The sequence below is a fragment of the Astatotilapia calliptera genome, chromosome 11, assembly GCF_900246225.1.
Source record: "Astatotilapia calliptera chromosome 11, fAstCal1.2, whole genome shotgun sequence".
Lineage (NCBI taxonomy): Eukaryota > Metazoa > Chordata > Actinopteri > Cichliformes > Cichlidae > Astatotilapia > Astatotilapia calliptera.
In genome coordinates, this window is record NC_039312.1 from 24669635 (window position 1) to 24685305 (window position 15671).

Sequence of the window (15671 nt, forward strand, 5' to 3'; positions counted from 1 at the left end):
AAACACTAGATCAATGAAAAGCTCCATACTTTCTTCATTCAGTGTGTATAAACAATTTTGCCTAATATCTTGAAAAACACAAAAAACCTCTTCATACACTAAATATGGTAAAATCGTAACTTGAAAAATAAGCAACCAAAGGTGTCAGGGAGATGTGGTGAAGCAAAAAGCACTGTGATTGTCTGTGAAATATACTGGGTAGAGTATAAAAACAAGTTAAATAGAAAACGCACTAAAAGACTACAGACAAACTTGGAGTCGGCTGGACTTTTATTCAGCAAAATGCAGGTTTTTGCAATGAGAACCAGACTGAATGAAATTGCAACATAAACTGCGCTTAAAGCGAAAGAATTCTTTTGACAGGACTTTTGTGCAGTGACAGTGCTTTTGAGGATCTTCGCCTCGTCTGCTTCTGTAAGCCTCAGGTGGTCAGGCAAGTGTTCAGTCAGACATGGCGAACAACATAACAACCTGCTTATTTTCAGTCTTATCTAACCTTGATGCAAGTTTTGGGGTAACTTTCTGTTATTTTTTGAAGTGAGGGGTCAGCACAGATAAAGGACATTACTTTTGCTCAAGAAATAACCATCAGTTCAGGAACTCTACACGTATCTTCTATGTGGGCAGAGATTCAGAGGTCTTGAGACAGGCTAGGATGAACCTGTACAGCAATGCAAAATAAAAGCAATTAGGACGAGTAGTTGGAGGGCCATTGAGGCAGCCTGTTACTAACCAAGCAAGAACAGGTTGCTGGAACTGCATGTATTTTTATTACAGCTAAGATTAAAATTATAGGTCCAAAGTTACAGGTTGGGGTGGACTTCTGATATGACTCTAGTTGAATCAAATTGGCCAAGTCTGGTTGAAAGTACTTTGCAAATAACAGGATTTGCTTTTTTTTTGTGCATCTTTGAAAATTCAGTGCATTTACATTTTGTTTGCAGTATTTTGAAAGTATCTGTCAAACAGCACAAGAGAACTAAAGGCTGCTTCAATAGAGGTACATGACATTTTGATCATTGGAATCAGTTGCTTCGTGGCCTCATGATAGTTTGCGCTGTAACAGCAAACAGTCAGTTATATCTCACCAACTCTGAAACAAGAGTCTTCCCCCTCTGTTTGCGATGTCACTCCCATGAACAGCTTTGCAGAGGAAAAAAAATGACAAAACATGGGAGAAACTGTGGCTGCGACAGCACCCCTGTTGATTTGCCGCTCGGGAATTGATAGTGCTGTTAAATCCAAAGCTTGGTTTGATATAGAAAAGTTCATAAACAGTTTTGCAAAGTCAGTCTCGGTGGAGCAGCTCCAGGCTGCACATTGATACAACATAACAGATGTCTTGGTTCACTCATTTCCAGTTTAGAGGGAGAGTGTCGTTCATTTCCCCAAGCAATGATTGGACTTTGGTTAACTAGAATGCATTCATTCGCTCTCTTTGTAAGTGCATGCTTTTTCCTCTCTAAGCCCATGCTTAATTAGCATCTGGCATTTTTATTGTTTGTCTTATTAGATTTTAATCATTATTGTTTTTACTTTCTCTGAAGAACTGAAACACGCCATTTATTTCATTTTTGGAAAGATATTAAATTCAGAGGCACAAACTTTTGAGTCAGAGATACGTGCTGAATACTACAGTTGTGTATAACATACTGTGTAGGTCAAACAATAGAAAATAACAAAAGGCATCAAAGGCAACAATTTTAAAGCCAATCCCGAATCTCAGACCAATAAGCTACAATTACTAACCATATAATCCAAAAAGGAGAAAAATAAGAAAGGACAGTGACATGAGGGATGAGGAGTAATGAAGATGTAACAACTTTTCCTTTGTTAGCAAAGAAAGAGTACAATCAATAGGGAGAAAAATGCTGATAATGACAAATAACACCAATAACAGTCTGTGGTTGACAGTAGTTTCATGTCCATAGATTCTCATAAATACCTTTGAGACTCACTTTGTATTGACTTGGCTGTGAAACCTCCCTCATGCTCCATCTCTATTTTATTCTGTCCCTCTCTTCTTTCCTTTGTGTTGGATTTGGCCTGGCCATCTCGCAGGACAATTTACAACACAGAACAGACACTACGGTATAGATATTAGCTTTGCGGGAGTGTGTGCATGCTTGTGTGTGTGTGAGCGAGAGTGAGCAAATAGGGATGTAGAAAAACGAGAAAAATAGACTACATAATGCAGCAGGCAGGGAAAAATAATATAAAGACAGAAATCCACAGGAGACTAAGAGAGCAGCCTGGGGCAATGGAGTTAGTCCACTTTTCTTGGAGGTACACCACACTAATCTGTCCACCCCACCCCTAAAATTTCCCCTCCATCGGATGGCAATGAGAGCATTGTTAGAGAGCCATTCCCTGCAGACAGGTAAATCTTTTTCCCCCTCTCTGCACTAAATGGCAACTAAATGTCAGACTTCTGTTCAAGTCCAAGTTCACCATGATTGTCCTATCTCATTTGCATGCTGAGGAGAGTTGGCAATAAGATGAGAAAGAGAGATATGGACAACTACGGAGAAAGGGTCCATTTAGTTAGTTCTACTGCTCTATTATAGCTCTCTGTCCCCACAATCTCATAAAAAACACCCCTGACTACTTGCTCACTAGCAAAACGGGCAGTCTAATTCACTGCACTTAGTGCAGCAGCTCTGTTTGGGCAGCTAGTGTGGAATACATCAGCAGAGAAAGGTCTTAGTTTCTTAGCCTGTAATCTGGGTGGCAGATGGGGAATAGAGTGGAAGTGATGGAAGAAATGGTGGAGGTGGCGAGAGCCAGAGTGAGGTGCAATTTACACTCCCAGAAAGTGTCCACAATGAGGCTTTTTTTGTTCTTACAGGAGCCAAATTAGTTATGGGAAGCCATCAATGCTTTATAGCTTTGCTAGACTTTGGAGCACTTCCTAATGCGGTGTCTTTCTTCAGCAACTGATCCTCCCTTTCCTTATTCTCTCTGTGGCTGTGTTTTTCTTAACCCTCAGCACCTTTTCTCATTTCCCTCACTCTTTTCTTTCTTTCTCATTTTCTCTTTCATTTGAGCCTTCAAACCGCTTCTTCTTCCTCGTTTTGATTAGGCCTCATCATGCTTTCCAAAGGGTGCAAGTCCAAGCCTCGTGGGAGAGCAGACGGAGCGACTCTGTTTAAATACTTAATGGAACTTACCGGCAGCGTGCTGATCTGATAGAATTGGGGGGAGAAGGTTTCCCAAAGCAGCAACCTCAACTACCCAATTACGTCCGCTCCGTGATCGAGGTGACTAACAAGTGAAGGCTAAGTGTATGGAACAAAAGCACTGGAGTGCTGCACCTGTGAACAGTGAAACTACGCCTGCAACTGATTTTTGTTTTTACTGATTTTTCTCTCATCTTTGCATTCTGTTCAGAAAACTTTCATTGACTGCTATTTTGCAGACTGTTCCTGTGGGGAGTGTGGGAGTGTTGATTGTCGGATCAATGTAATTACAAGAACTGCAGGTTTTAATGATTAGAAAGTTGAAAATGTGTTCAAGTGCAAATTTTCACATATATAAATATCACACTAGATGACTGCAATTACAACTTTGAGGTATAAGAGTCTCCTTTTTACTGTGGTCAAAAGCAAAGGGTTTTAAAAAGTCTGAGCATTGCACCTTGTACCACCTCACCAAGAAAATCAGCTCTTGATCTATTGGCCGTTCATTATTTTGACATTAAGCTCCTTTTAGCATTTTACAATTTCTACCTACTTACTGCACACTGAAAAACAAACTATTAAACCTTTAAAGCTGCGTGAAACTGCCAGTGGCATTAAAATAACTATTAGGACCTTAGACTGTCTAATGCACAAACACAATGTTTTGTAAAAGTCAAATTTTAAGATGCTCAGATAAGAATTCAGAATTATTGACTTAGCAAGAGTTGCAGATTGGAATTAAAATGCTAATGTGTACGATACTCAGGCGCTCAGAAACAGTCATCAAGAGCAGCTTGAATGAAGTTAGCTCAGCAAACAGATTATCTGTCTTATCACCTGTCACGCAATTACAGCAGCGAAAAAATCCTTTTCCAAATAACAAGTAATCAAAACATATTTCTTGGAGTAGCTAGGCACTATAGAGACGAGTGTTCTGCCACTTGAAGGAAAGAATTGGATCTTGGTATGTAGATCTTCAATAAAGTAGACACTGTTGAGAAGTTTTCACAATAGAAAGCTCCTTGGATGAAAGATGAGCAAGTGATTTTGCTGGGGGATTTGGGGTTTTCTAGTTGGCTGCTCTTCCAAACAGATAGAGATGATTTTTACGCTTGTTGCAGACTGTGCTTTTGATGTGATTTTGGCGGGGGCGGCGGTGGTGGCAGTGTGGAGACTCCTGTGCATAATAATATCATGTATGCTCAAAACCAAGCAACTGTGAACACAATTGTGCTGGCCCTTCGTTACAGAGAGATTGCAGCAGCTAGCTGATTAGCTGGTTAATAGGATTTTGTTTTCAAAGTTTGTTTGGTTTTAATATTAAATCCAGCTCACTAAATAAGGGAGTTAAACAGATATTTTCCTCTTTACTGATCAGTGTCTATGTTTTTTGTGCTTGTTTTTTTTCTCCTTGAGAACTTGTTCGCGTTTGACTTGAAGGAAAGGGGCTCAGCTCGGAGGAGACCAGGCTACTGGTGTCTTATATGCCTGAACTAAACACATACACCATCCTCCCCTTTACTGTGAACATTTACAAGCCACAGTATGAAACTGTAGCCTTAAGCCCAAACTAATGTCTTATCACATAGATTATGTAGTGCATAAATAACACATTTTTTGGTTCAATTAAGCTGCTACACACAAAATTCAAAGCAATGTTTAATATCCTTGATCGCTGTTCTTTTGCTCAGAGGTTTCCTAGCAGCATTTCTGCTGCAAATCTGGCTAAGGTAGCAACTTCTGCCCTTAATTAGTAAGAAAAAAAAACAGGTAGAGTTTGCCTGCCCCGAGGCCCTCAGTGAATTCTGCTTTCATTAAAATATTGGTTACAATGATAATTTGCCATAAAGCTGTATTTAAAAAAACATGTGATTGTCAAGGCCATGCTCTAATGAGGACTTTAATAAGTTCTGATCTCATCACTGGGGTTAACAGCAGATTATGCAGAAAGCTTCGAACTGTGCTTTTAAAACAGATAAGTAGTCACACTGTTAGGGCACACAGTAAACCCATCTCCTAATTTCACGTGGTGGTTAGCTGACTTTCTAATGTGAAATCACTTCAAAGGGAAAATGAGGACATTTGCGAGAAGAAAAATGTAAAATGAAAGTGTTGGTGAGTCACTGCTAATGTGTCTAAAAGGCTCGCTTTAAATGTCACCAAAGGCAAATACATAGACAAGGATAAATTAGGTTTGTCTGCAGAGACCAGCGTGCACGCAGATACACACCTCGCGTGCCGTTGAAGAAGAGAGTCTGGCGGCGGGGATTCTGGATGACCACGATTGATCCATCGTAGTTCTGCAGGCGGCAGGAGATCTGAGCCGTACCCCCCTCCAAGACTGTTACATTCTCTGCTTGCACTGCCTGACAATGGGCTGAGGGAGAGAAAGAGAGACGTAAACATAGTGATACAGAGGTTGGACAATCCAGAAGAAAGAAGGGGAAAAGAAAAGAAAACAGATTGAGGGAATAGAGAGTTGTTCAATTCTCTTGAGGTTGAATCTTTTAAAATATAGTACTTAAAGGATGATTCATTTGCTTGCTATTCATCACACAGACACAATAATGAAATAAATGTTGAAGAGGAGGGAAAAAAGAGAAAGAGATAAAGTGATAAAGCGATTGAGAGCAAAAGAGAAGCCACCGAAGGACTCAACAGGTAAAAGGAGGTTCTCGAGCACTGCATTCATACGATAATAAGATGGATGATTATAATTACTGCTATTCGTTTCTTTACATGCACAAACACACATACAACATCCACATTGCTTTGGGCTAGTCTAACAGAATGCATCAACAAACACATTTGAACAGATAACGCTTACATCTTTAAGTGGCTGTTTGTCTCTTGGGCTTTAGATACATGCTTGAATGGCCATGCATAAGCACAAACCTGGTGGCATACAGCCAAACACATGTGCACACAACTTAAATTCATTCAAACAGATGACCACACTGCTGCCCTGTCACTACTTGTGTGTATATGAACAGTTTAAGTTGCAGCAGCATTATTGTACAAGTCTGTAATTGGCCAAAGTGCCGAGCTATGAAACCAGGATGGGAGCTTTAATTGGACTTCACACATTCTTAATGCCATTTCTCTACCAGGTGCATTCTAAACCCACTGATTACACTCCATTATCCAAATGAAATGGTTCTCATAGGGACACTTTCATGTACACGTGGTTGGAAAAGTACGCAATAACAAATGAGCACAGACACACAAGCACGTGTGCACGGAAAGTGACTTTCACAGTCCCAAAAACTGTCTTACATAGTCTTTCAAACAAACTTGTCTGGCTCCTCCAACTCAATATTTTTAGACAAGGGGGCTGAGAAATAGCAGGGAGCCTCTTTGATGTTGCTGACAGCTCAAGAGTCAGTAATGAGGAGGTTGATTATGCTCTGATTGTTGCACCCTCCATGTTTGTGGGTCAGGCTGTTGACACGACTCGGCTGAGTCACACCTCCCGCTGAGCACAATGGACACTGAGAGCCGTCGTTTGAATTCAAATGATTTGCGGAGCAATTAGTCATATGGTTCCAGCCAGGAGTGGAATGTGATTGCCTTGAAGAGAGTACCAGCTTGCTGGGCCTCCAAAACTAGTATTTACCAATTTGCATCTCCATTTGCATTCCCTCTCTCCCTGGCAATGTGTTGGCTGCGGGGAGGATTTAGAGGAAGAACGACACCAATATTGAAACACAGTGATGAAGCAGGCAATGAGAAGAACTGATAAAGACGGCAATGTTATATATATTTCACCGCTGTGTCTAGCAGTGTCTCTGAGCGTTGTAAAACACCTTCAGAAAGCAAGAAATGTTGTGAGACAAACAGACGGCAGCTGCTGTAGTAGGAGTTGCTGACTTGACTGCTTTGGGCCAAAATAAATGTCTATATCTGCAACAGAGTGTGTGTCCTGAGCACGTTTTGCATGCATGTCTGTGTGTGCACTGGCTGTGCATATGCAGGTGTTAACATATTGCAATTAAGCTACTTTGACATCATCTGATCCCTGGAACTTCATCCAAATCTAATCCCCCTTTGATTATAATCTTTTTTAATGAAATACTCAAAGCCTACACATTCATCACGTCAGGGGAAACACAGAGACACAATGGATATTGAACTGAAGTCAGAAAGAAACCAAGGGGGAATAAAGACAAAGGAGACTCTAATACTTTATGGAATGGAGAAAAAAATCTTGACAATTACCACTAATTGTAGTCATTATTGCTCTCATTCTCTGCATCAATATTGTGATTCATATCGGGGGCCATCAGGGCCTGCCACTGCCATCCCAATTATTTTTCTAATGGCTGTTATTACTCATCACCATAGAAACTGGGCTTGGCCACCATTGTCTTAAACAGATGTAATTGCAAAAGCGCTGCTGCGCATCCTGACAAAAACAGTGCCGGGTCTGCGCGTGACTAGTGACCCATCGGAACCAACAGAAAGCGTGCCCTTAAGAGCAAGACAGAAAGTGGTCAAAAGTTTGCTTCTGGGCTGAGGCCAGAGAAACTAATTAGCTGTCCATTTGTACACCCACTTCTCCTGACAGCTGTCACCTCTTCAAAGAAAATTAGCTGTGGTGGGATGGCGGTAAAGCACAAAGAAAAGCGGGAAAGAAAAATAAAAATTAAAACTCATTAGTGGCTTATGCATCAGTGATGACTGACATCCGCAGTTGCTTTCTGAGAGATGCCACCCAGAAACACCTGCTGCATGCTGGTGTATGATCAATCTCAGCAAAGAGAACGAAAGAGCAGAGGGATATAGAGATGGCGGGGAATGAGGGCTCTAACCAGGAAATGATAGCAGGGAGTTAGGAAGTGATGGTTCGGGTATAATAATGCAGCTGGTGGGGGCTGGACGAAATATGCGAGAGATGACGCATATTCTTCAACTCCCGCTCGTAACGCAGCTGGGTACAGCACTTTAGTTTGACTGTAGGTTTTATAGGCTGCCATTCACATCAAGGCCATGAGCCTGTGCCTCTGATCACCAGCATGGTACAATCCACAGAGGGAATGAGAAGGAGGGGGAGGGAATCAACCTCTGTGACAGAGGTATTAATCTCGGCCCCATTAAAATCTGTGCCCATAATAAAATACTCCACAAGCGTCGACTCGTATTAAGAGAGAATGGCGAGTGCAATCGATATCATGGTAGTGCACTGACGGTTATGGCAGTGGATAAATAAAACTGGATGGGGAGCAAAAACAATCACTTCTCTCTCCAACCAAGCGGGGGCAGTATTTTATAGCAGTGAAATTCCTATCATTTCCCATGCCACTGCCCCCGCTGTCACAGCCCTGGAAAAGAAAATAGAAGCCCTTATTTACTATGGCAGGAGACATCCAAGAAGGGCCATCATTTCAAAATACATAAACAAATAAATAAATAATAGGCAGGCAAATTCATAAGACAAGGGACCCGTCCTAATGGTCCCACAATAGGGTGAGTTATTAGCCAAGGGAGCCGGTGGGTAGTGGGACAGTGTGAGGGGATGAAAGGAGGTGTAGAGAGCTAAAAGAAGGGGATTTGGGAGGCAGCCAGGTGGACTGCTGGCTCACCCTTGGTCACGGTAAATTCTAGAAACTGTCTCACTGGTGCAGGGTTAGCAGGCTGAATTACGGCCTTGCTGCGTCTCTCTCACTTGGTATCACTCTCCCCTTAACTCACTCTCTCCATGTCTTTGAAGGTGGAGAAAGGTGAAGATTGAACAGAAAGACAAGCCACATAAGAGATGAACTGTCTCCATTTGCCCCAAACAAGCCCTCATGTATCCTTGAAGAAGTGCAGTCACTGTCTCCCTATTCATTATCTGTCATTATCTTTCAACTGGACGAGGGCCAAGAGCTTGTGTTTTCTTTGCATGCTGGTCACGGATTTACAAGGGAACTGGTGCTATAGACTACAATGCATAACCCCTGATGTTGTTACTGCTTTAATTAAAACAATAACAGCAGCTCATAGTTTCCACTCATAAGGGCTCGTCCTTTGGCAACTTCTCCATCACTTCCCATCTGGATGTACATATTTTTATCTTGCGTTATCCCGTGAGTCTGCGAGGCAAGTCGGTTTCTACGGTATGTATGCAAATGAAGTGTGCAGTGTTTATATGCGTGAGTGTATATTTATGAGCATGTGTGTACGAACACTTGCTCTAGGTTAATCACAGAGTTTTGCAGCGTTCCGACTCTATGAAAAAGCTGACTTTGACGTTCTTCCACTCCAAACCTCCCACTGCAGACCCGCAACTCTCTCCCGTTCCCTCTCCCCTCTTTCTCTTCCCTGTCTAAAATTATCGCTTTATCTCACAGGGAGGCAGAACTCTGCCAATCAAATCCAGTTCCAAGAAAAAAAATTCTCCCTGTACATAAATAATACATAATCCTTTACAAATCTCGCTGTCGTCTCTCTCATTACCTTTGTTCAGTCCCTTTCTGAAGTCCTCTTTTCCCCTCCTAAGCTCACACTTTCTTCTCAGTTTTTGAGTGTACTACCCTGTCCCCGATTTTTTACTTCATCCACAGCTCATAATTCTCTCCTCCCGCTGTCTTCTTGTCTAATCTCATTCTCACATCTCCCTCTTTCCTCTTTTTATTTAAACCCAGAGTCTCTCCATCCATCTCCTCCCCACCTTTTGCCTTATCTAATCCCTGATTCTTCGTCATTCAGCGTTCCTTCTCCTTTCGGCCCATCTTCTTTCTCCTTCTCATCTCCCTTATCTTTTATTGCATCGTTCATCATGCATCTTCTTCATTAATGCTGTCCTAAAGGTCCCCTTTCCGCTTCTCTCCTGGGCCTCAGGAGAATTTTTGCAACTTTTTTCTCTTTAAATCTTCCCTGTTATCTCTGGTCTCTAAACTCTTTCTCCCTCTCTCTTTTTCTTTCTTCATGTAGTTTTTTTCCTGGCTTTGCAATAGTTTCATTCTGAACTCCAATATGCTTTCATTCCCCTTGCAATCTCTCTCATTCTTTCTCTTTTTGTGACTCAGTGGGAATCTTTTCCTGCCTCTCTGCTGGTTCCATCTCCACACTCTCCTTCCCTAAATGTGATTTGTTCTGCAGCTCAAGTCTGCAGCATAATCATGCTGTTTTTATAGTGTGCGGGGAGAGGGGAAGAGAAGGAGCAAGGGGAAGACAGAAAAAAGTGAGAGGAATGAATGGGACAAGAGGGCAAAACAAAAATAAGTGGAGCAAGAGACCGAATGTTTCAGTTTCCCCTCTTTCATCTTCTCTTTCTCTTCTCTTAATTACTTGTCATATAGCTCAGCCCTGTCCCTCTATCCTACCCTCTTTTTTCTCTGTGTTTTTCTTAATCTCTCTCTCTTTCTCTCTCTCCAGCAGAAACTTTAGACCTCATTTCATCCATCAACCAATGGTGTGCTATTAGAACTGCACTGCTAATCAGCAAATCAGCATAAAATTGTCTCTTTTCACTCTTGACCTCTCATTAGAAACATTTACTTTCATTTATTTACATATTTCAAATCCCGTTTTTAGCATTCTGATTTTGCTCCCTAGTCACACTGCCTCCATCCTCCATTGCACTGAAATCTTATTATTTTACTGCTCTCATCCCCCTTTTTTTCCTCACACCTCCTCTCCTCCTTTCAACACATTTCTCATTTTGACCTTTGCATCTTTAGGTCTCTCTAGCCCTTTAGCGTATTTCAATCACCTCATCCCTGCCTTGTCCCATACCTTCTTCATTCCTCCCCCACTGAATTGTATCTGTCTGAGCCCTCTCTGCTCCCCTTGTCCACCCATCCCATTACTCTTTTTGCTCCCTTATTCACCTCCTCTTATGCTTCACAAATTACCATCTCTTTCTCTCTTTTCTTTCCCCTCCTTTTCCCCACATTTTCTGACAGCCAAAGCTGGTTAGCTCCATCTACTCTGCAGCGTTTTACGGCCTGAGTCTGTCACAGTCCCAACAACCCTGCAACAATGGCCACCACACATACCCCAACAGCAGCTTAAAGGAAATTTACAAGGCTGTTACAACCACGGCAACTACACTGGAGATTCAACACAGCCAAAAGCACTGGTTTTAACACCCCTTCAAAATTTTCCTTTGGTGTGTGTATATTGGGAATATCATATGTGTGAAACTCATGGATGTGTATGTGTGGGAAATAGAATGCACTGATATGTGCATGTATTTAAAATCATGTGTGCGTACTCCTTTGAAATGGCGCATGCGAGAGAGTGTATGTGAATGCTCATTGAAGGCACAACTCGAAACTGCTTTGCTGGCTTGAAATTTAAACCCCGACTGCCAAAAGCTGACTGCCAACACAAAAACTCCTTCTCCATATAGATTATTCCCCACTTGTTACCCCAACCCAAGACCCCTCTACATTCCATCATAGTACCATCACTATTAATGTCACTTCAAAAGTAATAGAATTTTTAAATGAAGGGAAAAGGATATTGTTTACTAGTGAGTAGCAGGGAAACAACATCTCCTCTGCTTTAAATTCATAATAATAATGACAGGAGGTATTAATAGCATAGCAGCAACTCTACTGCTGATCTCACTCCACTTCATCTACTGCTCTGGTTTGTGTTCAATCAATCATCTCTTGGCTTCAAATCTCAATCTCATGCAACTCTTTTTGAGGTCTTTTAGTGTCTTGTTTCATCTCTGTACCATCCGCTCCATCTCTGTCTTTCTTCCATACACACACAGAGTGCACTGTTCTCCATCTCTGTCTTTCCATTTCACTTTTTCTGCCTCTGCGGCTCCCTGCCTCCCTCACATACAGTACAAGTGTCTGTCTGGCCAAATCGTGTTTTCCTTGTGTCAGTCTGGCTCTCTCTCAATATTTGTCTCTTGCACTTCACTCTTGCACCATTCTCTCATACTCTGTGGGTCTAACGTTCTCACATTAGGTTCTTGAACCACACTCTTGCTTTCTCTATGTTTCATTTGCTTTCCTTAAGTCCTCAAGTTATTCCCTAGTCTCTTCATCTCATGGGGATACATGCTTGTCTTCATTTTGTCTCTCTTTAACCTTAGATGCAATTACCAAACTTAAATTAGGCTGAGCAGCAACATAATCAAAAGTACTGAGAAACCCCGACCCGCAAGACCCAAAGGATCCAATGCTAACACCTACACGACACCTTCTCCATGTCCCAGTGGGTCAGAGTTGTTCTGGAAGCACAATGGGGTCGTACACAATATAGCTGCAATGTTGCATCTGATCAGTATAATTACCAGTACACTGAAAAATGATTTCATTGTGTGTTACTGTCCCTTGGTCAAATCTTGGAATTTTTAGTTTTTTGCACATTTGGACACCAAATACTTATGACTTATTCTTTTTATACAACATTTGGATGAATATCTGCAGGGAGTTAAAATGTAAATTACACTGATGTATACTGTCTATACTAAGAGTGTTTACAAGTGAAAATGAAATGCTTGCTTCCTTGACTTACTTAGTGAGTAGCAGTAGAAACAACTGTGCGCATTTCATTTAACCAGTATGTGGGTGTGAGTTCATGTGAATAAGTGCAGGACTTACGAGTGATGCAGAGCAGGACCAGAACTAGGCTGCGCAGAGCAAGAGAGTAAGGAGCAGGAAGGAGGCGGCAGAGGACAGAGCTTCGGACAGGCCTCATTGTGTATTGAGAACTTGTGTTTGTATGTATAAATGCGCGCGTGTGTGTGTGTGTGTGTGTGTGTGTGTGGCTGTGACTGTTTGATCAATGGCTCCTTTGTGACCCTGCCTGCACTGCTACTGACAAACCAGTCCACACACACACATATATGCAATTGGATTTGTTCTCAAAAACAATGCCAACAAATGCACATGCTAACTGTTGTTGTATGAGGACAAACTGCTATACAGCATCCAAGCACATGCAAAGAAACTACCTTAGCAACAAAGCCACACAAGACTGACTTCTAGCCAGCGTTTGCACGCAACACACAAATGTTTTGCCAGAGCTCAGAGCAATTATAGAGCAAGCGATTTAGACACTATATCACAATGCACACAGAGAAAAGCTTACAGCAACAAAGTTCATTTGTTGACTATAGCTCCTTGTGTTCCTTAGACAGAATTTAGAATATGCATTGTTTTAATTCCATGTAATGCAGGAGATTTGCCACTGCAAAGTCCTACAGAGGCTCAGTTCAATTTAAAGAAAATGTAATTTTTTATTGTAGCGCTTTAAGTCTCCTGAGACCAAAGTCTGAGATTCTCAAAATCAATAAACTGAGAAAAACAATGCCAAACAGACCGTATACTAACAAGAGTATTCAGTAATGGCAGCTATGCAATTAACTGAATGAGGTACAGGTTAATTAATTCTTCAGCTGTATACTACAGCGTCACACTTGGAGCTTATAGCAGGGTCTGAGCAATAATGAGCCACACAGTTAACCACAACAACAAATAGGCAACCTGTCTCCATTGGGTCAAACCACACTTATTTAAGGGAAATAAACCATCAGTATTACAATATTTCAGTCAAATAAAGCACAAGAAACTGACATCCAAAGCAGGTCTGATTTTCTCTGCTGGTGTTGACAATATTACAACTTTCAAAATAGAACCATCTCCATTGCTATGCCCTTAAGGACAGAAGAATCTAGGGCAACAACGTTCATCCTCAAACAGATTGTATTTTAATGAGTTAGACAAGGTTTTCAGCACTTCTCACCCAACAAATCAGTAGGCAGAGAAGTCAATGTTCCTTAGAGCTAATACCAAACCATCCAGACCTCTTGAGAGACTGAGACACTATCTTACTGCAACTCATCTAGAGATAGCCAAGGTTAAATAAAATCCATTGAGCTCGAGTGCAGCGCTGAAAAGACAGAGTGAAAGTGCTTGCCCTGTGTAGAAGAACGAACTTGCAAAGCACTAAACAAAACTGTTGTAAGATGCTTTACATTCAGATGCTACATATTTTGGTATGCTATATTACCCCGGAGACTTGCACGTGATCCTCACAAGAATTCTACCATTATTCGCTTGGATGCTAGAACTTTGCAGATGAGCTATCATGTACACACTGCAGCGCAAATGGACAGAGATTTTACACGGTAATTTTAGACTTCTCTGAATAATCACAGGTTATCGGACAGTTTAATCATGCAGCATCGGCGTTCCTAACGCTTCCTTTCTAACGTGTTCCACTGGCTGCAGTCGGCGCCTGGGTGCACTCCAGTTACACTCTCGCTCAAACACACTGATCTCAAACCCTGCTGTGTTCAAGGTCCAGACACAGTTTCGCTGATTGTCAGGACCTGATGCCTTGTTGGTCTGTGTAAGTGTGTGGCTCTGGTGTGTTTGTGTGTGTGTAGTTGTGAGTGCTTAATGTGTGTGTGTTTGTAGTGTAGAGACAAAGCGCAGCGAGCTGCACCGCACACCTCACTGAGCACTATCTGATGGAATAAAGTGCGGGTGTCATCCTTAGATTACTACACACTGTCTGCTTTCTCTCTCACTCTCTGTGCTACTGCAAACACAATGAGCTCTAACGGCGATTGCTCTGACACTCCTGGCAAAGCTGAAAGCGGATCATCGCCAATCTTCCCTACAGCGCTGACTTCATTGGTCAACTGGCTGATGCTGAGAAAATTACTCTGTGTTGGTGTACACCAGCAGCTCGGGTCTGGCAGGTCTAAGGCCTTGCAGCACTCAGATGGAAACAAAGTCTATCCACTTGTTAAAACTGATCTCAAATCGTGCTTAGTTTATCCATTCTAGCGCCCGTTCTCTGTCCTCTTCTTTTAATCCTCTGGTCCGCAGAAGCTAGTTAGTTCCCACAACTTGTCCTCGTTTTGCTTCTTTCCTGTTGATCTATGAAAACTGTCATAATCCCAGCGTGCTATCACTGCTGATCAAATCCATCTGTCTGTTTTCTATCGTTCACTTGCTTATATAAGCCTGGCCTCCCTCTCCTTGCTTAGACTCTGTGTGCGTGTGTCAGTGTGGGATCAGTGTCTGCATATTTGGCATACTATTTTGTGAAGGTTAGAGATGTCTGTGTGTGGATGGAAGCAGTGACAATGGATGCCTTTCAGGTCAACAAACAGTGGCAGTGTGTGTGCGTGTGTGAACTGTGCTTGACTGTTCTGTGTTGACTGAAGAAGAGTGTACATTTGGTTGACTGTTTAGCCCTTTCACTATCTACTAGCCATTAATTTATCCATGCAGCCACGAACAGAGGCATCATAGTGCCTCTTTATGTTAAATGGGCGTTTTTTATGGCTGCAGCGATGCACATGGCTGTCTGCTGACAAGAAGTGGGTACGTGTTTTTTGTCTTTGTAATTCAAACTGGATGCGGAGAAAGGAAAAATGAACATGACTATGAGTATATATGAGTTACGCTGATGCGAGTTTGGCCCATCAAAAAGTATCGGCTCCATATTTTTATACTGATGAAACAGAAATCATTGCTAACAGCTAGACTAACCTGACAGTAAATTTTGTTTCACCACATTGTGTAT

General features: G+C 41.9%; 1 protein-coding gene across 4 annotated transcripts in view; it reads right to left on the bottom strand.

Moving 5' to 3' along the window:
* The window catches only part of cadm4 (cell adhesion molecule 4), a 155559-nt gene that overhangs the window by 27967 nt on the left and 111921 nt on the right, over positions 1-15671 (bottom strand). For 3 of the 4 annotated variants that reach the window (XM_026185327.1, XM_026185323.1, XM_026185325.1), the window contains exons 1-2: positions 12731-13868; positions 5410-5556 (exon numbers count right to left, since the gene is read on the bottom strand). In XM_026185327.1, coding sequence (XP_026041112.1) covers positions 5410-5556; positions 12731-12827 — 244 coding nt within the window. In that variant the 5' untranslated portion in view covers positions 12828-13868. Of the gene's footprint in view, positions 1-5409; positions 5557-12730; positions 13869-15671 lie in introns of those variants that run through there. The other variant, XM_026185324.1, reaches the window with a different exon arrangement.